Source organism: Oncorhynchus kisutch, linkage group LG4, assembly GCF_002021735.2.
Source record: "Oncorhynchus kisutch isolate 150728-3 linkage group LG4, Okis_V2, whole genome shotgun sequence".
Lineage (NCBI taxonomy): Eukaryota > Metazoa > Chordata > Actinopteri > Salmoniformes > Salmonidae > Oncorhynchus > Oncorhynchus kisutch.
The window spans coordinates 4,850,124-4,860,916 of record NC_034177.2 but is presented as its reverse complement, the minus strand read 5'-3'; the positions used below and the strand labels follow the sequence as shown (position 1 = coordinate 4,860,916).

The 10,793-nt window shown below is 43.0% G+C and overlaps 1 protein-coding gene across 1 annotated transcript in view; it reads left to right on the top strand.

The window, feature by feature from the left end:
• The first annotated feature begins 656 nt into the window (after window positions 1-656).
• Window positions 657-10,793, top strand: part of LOC109881851 (bcl-2-related ovarian killer protein homolog A-like) — a 39,748-nt gene continuing 29,611 nt past the window's right edge. The window contains exon 1 of the mRNA XM_031822332.1: window positions 657-1,083. Coding sequence (XP_031678192.1) covers window positions 861-1,083 — 223 coding nt within the window. The 5' untranslated portion in view covers window positions 657-860. The remainder of the gene's footprint in view (window positions 1,084-10,793) is intronic.

Below are 10,793 nucleotides of genomic sequence, written 5' to 3'. Positions count from 1 at the left end.
AAATTTGATTTCATTTTGGATCGTTCTCCACCCTCTTCTGATTCAGAATATACTATTTTAATTGTCATACTGTAGTTATAGTTGAGATAACTGAATATCCAATATAAAACTAGTTGTATACCTGCAGGAACCATATACCTACCTGCTCTCAAAAAAAAAATGGAGTAAACAATTCTTTCCTGTGGATATTTTGTCTCTAATTTCGAGCAGCTGAAGGCCAAACCTCACAGACGACCAGGATAGTAAATTTACATTTACACGATTTTGTTTCAGGCTATAAACCAATTCATTGTGTATTACAATCTGATGTATCAGCCTACCAACCGAAGTTTCTGTGTAGTGATAATGTAGGTCAATGTATAATCAGGGTTGGTCAAATTGGGCTCCCTGGCGCCAGTGGTCTAAGGCACTGCATCTTAGTCCCTGGTTCGAATCCAGGCTGTATCACATCCAGACGTGATTGGGAGTCCCATAGGGCGGCGCACAATTGGCCCAGCGTCGTCCGGGGTAGGCTGTCATTGTAAATAAGAATTTGTTGTGAACTGACTTGGCTAGTTAAGTAAAGGTTAAATCATTTATTTTTTAAATCAGCCTACAACTCAATGAATATGAGTTTGGCATTGCAAGGGAGCCGGTGTGCACCGTGACCGTGAACAAACCAATGCAATTCTACGCTCGTGAAGAGACATTGAATAATCCCTCCTTTTCGAAACGCCCCCAACCCGAGGGAGGAGGTAGGGAAGTAGTTTTCTGGTGACAGAGAGGACCATAAACGGCGATCGAGGTGGAGGCGCAGGCGGATTAGTGCCAGCGCCAGGCAGGCGGGTTGTTTGTGATTAACTGCTGCTGGGGACTGGGGTATGGAGATGTTGCGTCGCTCCTCAGTATTCGCGGCAGAAGTGATGGAAGTATTTGACCGATCCCCCACAGACAAGGAGCTGGTGTCACAGGCGAAGGCGCTATGCAGGGATTTCATCCATTCCAGGCTGAACAGGACCGGGATTGGGTGGTCGAAGGCCGAGCATCAGCTGTCGGCATCAGGTGGGACGCTTGGAGAGATCTCCTCTGTCCTTATGTGGTTAGGTAAGAACGCAGTTTGTGTATATTGGTGGGCTACTGTGTATGTCTGAATGACAGGCTGCGTACCTATAAGGGCTGTACATCCTATTTTAGACCATGGTAGAAAGCACTTGGTAATAGATTGTCTACGATGTCCAAATATTATGAACGAAACGATAGTTTATCAGCCAGTAATGCATGTTATAGGATGTGCATCCATAAAATTATGATTTAATTAAAGGTTTATACACATGTCCATTCAGTAGAAAATTCCGTCAGAAAAACAATTGTCCAAACCTCATATCTCTCAAAAGTTAAAACGATTTACTGAGAATTTAGTATGTTTAGAGTGAATGGAATGGCATCACAGGCATGATCAAAAAGTGGTCTTTGCTCCGCGACAGAACGGTACTAACTTAAAACATCAAATGACAAGCTATATAGTAACTAATGGATGCAGATTCGCGAGTTAAAACATGAGCGATAACAGTGGCTTAAATATATATTTACAAAGCTATAACAGACTGAATTTCAATATCCACAGAAGACAATATGTTCTTGTTTTCATTGTTGTATTGTTGTATTTCTGAGCCTTTAAATCCCCGTAGAAACGTCCCATCTCAACGTAGATGGATCGCCAATACTGATACTGATACCAATACTGATCGCCAAGGCGCTGCGTGATATGAATACATACTTCTTTATTTAACGAAGAACACTAAACAAAATAACAAAACAAACATGAAGCTATAAAACACGAGTGCAACTACACATAGACAATAACCCAAAAAACCAAAATGGAAAATGGCAACCTAAATAGGATCCCCAATCAGAGACAACGATAAACAGCTGCCTCTGATTGGGAACCAATTCAGGCCACCATAAACCTACATTTACCTAGACAAACCAAAACCCCATAGATGTACAAAAAAACCTAGACAAGACAAAAACACACATCGTCACGCCCAGACCTAAGCAAAATAATAAAGAAAACAAAGATAACTAAGGTCAGGGCGTGACAATAGATGGCATCATGAGGGAGGAAAATTACGTGGATATATTGAAGCAACATCTCAAGACATCAGTCAGGAAGTTAAAGCTTGGTTGCAAATGGGTCTTCCAAGTGGACAATGACCCCGAGCATACTTCCAAAGTTTTGGCAAAATTGCTTAAGGACAACAAAGTCAAGGTATTGGAGTGGCCATCACAAAGCCCTGACTTCAATCCTATAGAAAATCTGTGGGCAGAACTGAAAAAGCTTGTGCGAGCAAGGAGGCCTAGAAACCTGACTCAGTTACACCAGCTCTGTCAGGAGGAATGGGCCAAAATTCACTGAACTTATTGTGGGAAGCTTGTGGAAGGCTACCCAAAACATTTGACCCAAGTTAAACCATTTAAAGGTAATGCTACCAAATATTTTTTGAGTGTATGTAAACTTCTGACCCACTGTGAATGTGATGAAAGAAATAAAAGCTGAAATAAATAATTCTCTCTACTATTATTCTGACATTTCACATTCTTAAAATAAAGTGGTAATCCTAACTGACCTAAAACAGGGAACTTTTACTCGGATTAAATGTCAGGAATTGTGAAAAACTGAGTGTAAATGTATTTGGCTAAAGTGTATGTAAACCTCTGACTACAACTGTATACACACACTAATCAGGGGGAATGGGAACCAGGTGTGCGTAAACAGTCCGGGGTCGGTGGTAATGATCCAGTTCAGTGATGCCTAGAAGGCCGGTGACGTAGACCTCCATAGATGGTGAACGGAATGAGCAGCAGTGGGGGGATCCGTTACAAGCCAGCTATGTAAACTTATAGTATTCATGACCGAATACCAACTGGTCAAGCAGGGCATGTGCATCGAGTCTGTTTATCTGCTAACCCCCATCGTGATACTCCAGCCTTCGGGGGCACACGTTTTCCCCAATCCGACGACTAGAGTCCTCCTGGAGATTCACCTGGAAAAACATATACCTGGAAGTTTTTCCAGGTGAATCTCCAGGAGGACTCTAGTCGTCGTATTGGGGAAAACGTGTGCCCCCCATATATATATATCTCCAGGAGGACTCTAGTCGTCGGATTGGGGAAAACGTGTGCCCCCCATATATATATGTTTTTCCAGGTGAATCTCTAGGAGGACTCTAGTCGTCGGATATATATGTAGTGTCACAAGACTTTGCTTGCAAAATGTAGCAACACAAAAAAAAAGATATTTTTTAAACAAGCAAATCTCTCATATCTAACCGTCGGCAAAGAAAGGGAACAGGTTTAGGTAACAAACATTGACTGAAGTGTAGTCAATGTGTTCACAGAGTTTAGTCATGTCTACATACAGTAGCCAGGAAGAGGTGAGGTGGGGAATGTGATTAGTCTAGATAGAACAGTATTTCTGGTTTTGCACTAGCACTACACAGCTAAACCTTATGATCAACATCATTAAGTGTTGAAATGATTTGAATCAGAAACAGTATCTCTTCCTCCACTGTCCCTGTCCCACACTGGGCTGTACTTGTACTCCTCAGGGGGGGGGTTGCCCCCGGTCTCGTTTATCCGAGACACGCCTCTCCAGAGGAACACTGAGGAGGAGGATAGTGGGATAGATGGGAAGGAGAGAAAATTGACTTATGGTCTTATCAGTAAGGTATGCTATCAGTAAGGTATGCTATCCAATGACTACAGCTCAACGTTCAACACTATAGTGCCCTCAAAGCTCATCAATAAACTAAGGACCCTGGGACTAATCACCTCCCTCGTCAACTGAATCCTGGACTTCCTGACGGGCCGCCCCCCAGGTGGTAAGGGTAGGTAACAACACATCCGCCACGCTGATCCTTTACACAGGGGCCCCTCAGGGGTGCGTGCTCAGTCCCCTCCTGTAGTCCCTGTTCACTCATAACTGCACGGCTAGGCACAACTACAACACCACAGTGGTGGGCCTGATTACCGACAATGACGAGACAGCCTATAGGGAGGAGGTCAGAGACCTGGCCATGTGGTGCCAGGACAACAACCTCTCCCTCAATGTGATCAAGAGAAAGGAGATGATTGTGGACTTCAGGAAAAAGAGGACCGAGCACGCCCCCATTCTCATTGATGGGGCTGCAATGGAGCAGGTTGAGAGATTCAAGTCCCTTGGTGTCCACATCACCAACAAACTCACATGGTCCAAGCACACCAAGACAGTTGTGAAGAGGGCAGGACAAAATATATTCCCCCTCAGGAGACTGAAAAGATTTGGCATGGGTCCTCAGATCTTCAAAAGGTTCAACAGCTGCACCATCGGGAGCATCCTAGACAATCTGGACCCTCTCTTTCTAAAAATGATCCGCCACCATTATTGCAACCCCTATTACCAGTCTGTTCAACCTCTCTTTCGTATCGTCCGAGATCCCTAAAGATTGGAAAGCTGCCGTGGTCATCCCCCTCTTCAAAGGGGGTGACACTCTAGATCCAAACGGCTATAGACCTATATCCACCCTGCCCTGCCTTTCAAAAGTCTTCGAAAGCCAAGTTAATAAACAGATCACTGACCATTTCGATTCCCACCTTACCTTCTCCGCTATCCGGTTTCCGAGCTGGTGACGGGGGTGCATCTCAGCCACGCTCAAGGTACTAAACGATATCATGACCACCATCGAAAAAAGATTGTACTGTGCAGCCGTCTTCAATGACCTAGCCAAGGCTTTCAACTCTGTCAATCACCGTATTCTTATCGGCAGACTCAACAGCCTTGGTTTCTCAAATGACTGCCTCGCCTGGTTCCCCAACTACTTCTCAGACAGTGTTCAGTGTGTCAAATAAGAGGGCCTGTTGTCCGGACCTCTGGCAGTCTCTATGGTGGCCTTCAACTGCTCTTAAACGCTTGTAAAACTAAATGCATGCTTTTCAACCGTTCGCAGCCCGCACACGCCTGCACGACTAGCATCACTCCTCTGGATGGTTCGGACTTAGAATATGTGGACAACTAAAAATACCTAGGTGTCTGGTTAGACTGTAAACTCTCCTTCCAGACTCAAATTAAGCATCTCCAATCCAAAATTAAATCTAGAATCATCTTTCTATGCCGCAACAAAGCTTCCTTCACTCACGCCGCCAAACATACCCTAGTAAAACTGACTATCCTGACTATCCTGGGTGGTCTAGGGCACTGCATCGCAGCACTAGCTGTGCCACCAGAGACTCTGGGTTCGCGCCCATACTCAGGCTGGGCGCAGTGTATGCTAACCAGGTCGCCAGGTGCACGATGTTCCCTCCGACACATTGGTGCAGCTGGCTTCCGGGTTGGATGCGCGCTGTGTTAAGAAGCAGTGCGGCTTTGTTGGGTTGTGTTTCGGTTGGCGCATGGCTATCGAACTTTGTCTCTCCCGAGCCCGTACGGGAGTTGTAGCGATGAGACAAGATAGTACTAACAATTGGATACCAAGAAAAGGGGGTAAAAATAAATAAACCGTTTTTTTACTGACTATCCTAGGGATCCTCGTCTTCTGTGATGTCACTTTACTTTTTTGTGCCATCCTTTTTATCACCAAAGCCCCATATACCAACCACCACTGCGACCTGTATGCTCTAATCGGCTGGCCCTTTGTAGTTGCCCCATATTCGTCGCCAGACCCGCTGGCTCCAGGTCATCTATAAGTCTATGCTAGGTAAAGCTCTGCCTTATCTCAGCTCACTGGTCACGATAACAACACCCACCCGTAGCACGATCTCCAGCAGGTATATCTCACTGGTCATCCCCAAAGCCAAAACCTCCTTTGGCCACCTTTCCTTCCAGTTCTCTGATGCCAATGACTGGAACGAATTGCAAAAATCTCTGAAGCTGGAGACTCATATTTCCCTCACTAACTTTAAACATCAGCTATCCGAGCAGCTAACCGATCGCTGCAGCTGTACATAGCCCATCTGTAAATAGCCATCCAATCTACCTACCTCATCCCCATATTGTTTTTATTTACTTTCTGCACACCAGTATTTCTACTTGCACATCATCATCTGCACATCTACCATTCCAGTGTAAATTTGCTAAATCGTAATTACTTGACCTATTTATTGCCTACCTCCTCATGCCATTTGCACACACTGTATATAGACTTTCTTTTTTTCTATTGTGTTATTGACTGTACACTTGTTTATTCCATGTGTAACTCTGTGTTGTTGTTTGTGTCGCACTGCTATGCTTTATCTTGGCCAGGTCACAGTTGTAACTGAGAACTTGTTCTCAACTTGCCTACCTGGTTAAATAAAGGTGTTCTCAACTGGCCTACCTGGTTAAATAAAGGTTAAATAAAAAAAACATTTATAAAAAATAAAAAATCCTGACTGGTTGCGTCACCGCCTGGTATGGAAACTGCTCGGTCTCTGACCGAAAGGCACTACAGAGGGTTGTGCGAACGGCCCAGTACATCACTGGGGCCAAGCTTCCTGCCATCCAGGACCTCTATACCAGGCGGTGTCAGAGGAAGGCCCTAAAACTTGTCAAAGACTCCAGCCACCCTAGTCATAAACTCTTCTCTCTGCTACCGCACGGCAAGCGGTACCGGAGCGCCAAGTCTAGATGTAAGAAGCTTCTAAACAGCTTCTACCCTCAAGCCATAAGACTCCAGAACACCTAATCAAATGGCTACCCAGACTATTTGCAAACCGACTCGAGCTGTTATAAAGCTAGCCAGCTTCAGTTAGCTTCAAAGTCATGCTTCATCCGTATTACGACGGTGGATATTTCTTACAGCAGGCTTGTAACTGCATGTCACACATGTCGAATGCCAAACTCTTCATTGAAACATAGCTGAAACAAGTCAGTGCCACATTTACATTTGTGCAGAAATCAAAATGAAAGAAAAGTGATCTTGCAAATTCACCAGACGATGTTGTGAAATAGACTTTTAGAAGGGTCGTCTTTATTTTATTAAGTTTCATTAATGCCGGTAGGTAGCCTAGTGGTTAGAGAGTTGGGCCAATAACTGAAAGGTTGCTGGTTTGAATCCCTGAGCTGACAAGGTAAAAAAACATCTGTCATTCTACCCCTGAACAAGGCAGTTGACTTGCTGTTCCTAGGCTGTCATTGTAAATTTAAAAAAAAATTCTGGACTGACTTGCCTAGTTAAATAAAAATGATCAACGCACAACCACATTTTCCCACTCCTATCTGTGGAACAGCTTGTTGTGTTCTGGCTATAGACATACAGTATAATCTGTAGAAGGGGTTTGAACCTCTAACCCTGGCAGTTGGACTGTTAATCTCATGGGTACAGCTTGTTGTGTTCTGGCTATAGACATACAGTATAATCCATTGAAGGGGTTTGAACCTCTAACCCTGGCAGTTGGACTGTTAATCTCATGGGTACAGCTTGTTGTGTTCTCGCTATAGACATACAGTATAATCCATTGAAGGGGTTTGAACCTCTAACCCTGGCAGTTGGACTGTTAATCTCATGGGTACAGCTTGTTGTGTTCTGGCTATAGACATACAGTATAATCTGTAGAAGGGGTGCAAACCTATAATGCAATTTGACTATTAATCTCATGCCAGTCTTAACTTGAGTGGGAACTGGCACCTACAGTGTATTCAGACCCCATTACCTTTTCCACAGTTTGTAATACAATAAAACCTTATTCTAAAATGTATTCAAAATATGTTTTCTCAGCAATCTGGTGCGGCAGGGTAGACTAGTGGTTAAGGTTGCAAGTTCAAACCCTGAGCTGACAAAGTACAAATCTGTCAGAACAAGGCAGTTAACCCACTGTTCCTAGGTCATCATTGAAAATAAGAATTTGTTCTTAACTGACTTGCCTAGTTAAATAAAATAAAAATCTACACACAGTACCTCATAATGACAAAGCAAAACAGCATTTATGAAAAATGCACAACAGAAATATCACATTTACATAATTATTGAGACCTTTTACTCAGTACTTTGTTGAAGCACATTTGGCAGCGATTAACAGCCTCGAGTCTTCTTGGGTGTGACACTACAAGCTTGGCAAACCTGTATTTGGGGAGCTTCTCCCATTCTTCTCTAGAATGCTTGTCATTTAGGCTAAAGAGTTCAATCTTGCTTTCTTCAGACCAGAGAATCTTGTTTCTCATGGTCTGAGTACTTTAGGTACCTTTTGGCAAACTCCAAGCGGGCTGTCATGTGCCTTTCACTGAGGAGTGGCTTCCATCTGTTCACTATACCATAAAGGCCTGATTGAGATGGTTGTCCTTCTGTAAGATTCTCCCATCTCCACAGAGGAACTCTGGAGCTCTGTCAGAGTGACCATCGAATTCTTGGTCACCTCCCTGACCAAGGCCCTTCTCATTCGATTGCTCAGTTTGGCTGGGCAGCAAGCTCTAGGAAGAGTCTTGGTGGTTCCAAACTTCTACCACTTAAGAATGATGGAGGCCACTGTTGTTGGGGACCTTCAATGCTGCAGAAATGTTTTGGTACCCTTCCCCAGATCTGTGCCTTGACACAATCCTGTCTCTGAGCTCTACAGAAAATTCCTTCGGCCTCATGGCTTGGTTTTTGCTCTGACATGCACTGTCAACTGTGGGACCTTATATAGACAGGTGTGTGCCTTTACAAATCATGTCTAATCAATTCAATGTATCACAGGTGGACTCCAATCAAGTTGTGGAAACATCTCAAGGATGATCAATGGAAACAGGATGCACCTGAGTTCAATTTCGATTCTCATAGCAAAGGTTCTGAATACGTAAATATGGTTTGTCATTATGGGGTATTGTGATGTCATTATGGGGTATTGTGATGTCATTATGGGGTATTGTGATGTCATTATGGGGTATTGTGATGTCATTATGGGGTATTGTGATGTCATTATGGGGTATTGTGATGTCATTATGGGGTATTGTGTGTAGATTGATGAGGGAAAACATTTATTTAATCCATTTTAGAATCAGGCTGTAACGTAACAAAATGTGGAAAAGGTCAAGGGGTCTGAATACTTTCCCAATACACTGAATGTCTATGGTTGGATGCGGCTGTTAGTTTGCCTTTACGCACATTTAAAAAAACAATCACGTGACGAACGTATAGTTTGGAAACCAAATGCTGTCCTTACTAAATGTTTAGTGTGACATGTATTTTAACATGATTTTTTTTTACACACACACACAAAAACCTTACTAATAAAATATTTAATCAGTCTTCCACAAATGAAGGGAGAGACAGATTGAATCTGATTTCAATGGTCCTCAACTCGCAGCTCAGTCACTTCATTCAGGATAAATGGAGTCAGCACTGAGTAGCTGCAAGCTAGCTGTGAAGATCAGAAGTAGTGGTCCAGGGATTACGGCAGGAATCCGGCGTTGTTGTGGAGAGACAGTCCGATGCTGGTAGACTGGCGAGTATTATCCAGGCTAAAAACAGGGCTGGTATCTGTGCAGAAGGTAAAAGCCGCTAGCAGTGGCTAACAATGCCTAAATAGCTTGTAGCTAATTAGCTGGTTAGCTTCTGGAGGTTCTGGAGGTTCTTGAATGTGTTCTAAAATTAAAAAATAATAGCGATTCCGTATCACATTGGGTGAGGCAGGTTACCGGAAGGTATAATCGAATTAAAAATCGAAAAGAGATTGAAAATAAAATTGAAATATATATACAAAAAATACAGAAAATACAAAAGTACACGAGACAAAACAAAACACGTCTTCACTGCTACGCCATCTTGGTTTACTGGAGTCAGCCCTGAGTAAGCCTGCCCTGGGGCAGGTTAGTTCTGAAGGATGCATTGCCATAGAAATTTACCTGGCTAAAAGGTGAGCCACTTTCATGTTACCGGTTATCCCGAGTTGACCAAAGTTACCTCGCTAACTCATTATACCTGATTGGTAGTATAGGGTTCAGGACAAAGCCCTCTCTCTTGCCGTATTCTCTGTCCCACCGCTAAAGCCCTGTGCTCCCAGTTCCCAACAAGCAGATCGCTGTGTCTGCATCCATCCACACAACCAGAGACATAACTGTAAATCAACTGTAAATCAACCATACACTAACACTATGTACAAACAATGAACAGACCAATCAGTAATGAGGAATTGTAGATATATTCATCATAATGAGACGCTGAGTTGTACTGTAGCGTGAGGTCATTTTTTTAAAGGCAAGTCAGTTAAGAACAAATATCTTATTTGACTATTTCCGACATCCAAACTATTAAATAATTATGTAGTAACCAAAAAACGTGTTATTAAACAAATCAAAATATATTTTATATTTGAGATTATTCAAAGTAGCCACCCTTTGCCTTGAGGATAGCTTTGCACACTCTTGGCATTCTCTCAACCAGCTTCATGAGGTAATTACCTGGAATGTGTTTAAATTAACAGGTGTGCCTTGCTAAAAGTACATTTGTTGAATTTATTTCCTTCTTAATGTATTTGAGCCAACCAGTTGTGTTGTGACAAGGTAGGGTTGGTATAGAGAAGATAGCCTTATTTGGTAAAATACCAAATCCATATTATGGCAAGAACAGCTCAAATAACCAAAGAGAAACGACAGTCCATCATTACTTTAAGACATGAAGGTCAGTCAATCCAGAAAATGAAAAGAACTTTGAAAGTTTCTTCAAGTGCAGTCGCAAAAACCATCAAGCTCTGTGATGAAACTGGCTCTCATGAAAACCGCCACAGGAAAGGAAGACCCAGAGTTATTAGAGTTAACTGCACCTGAGATTACAGCCCAAATAAATGCTTCACATTTCAAGTTACAGACATCTCAACATCAACTGTTC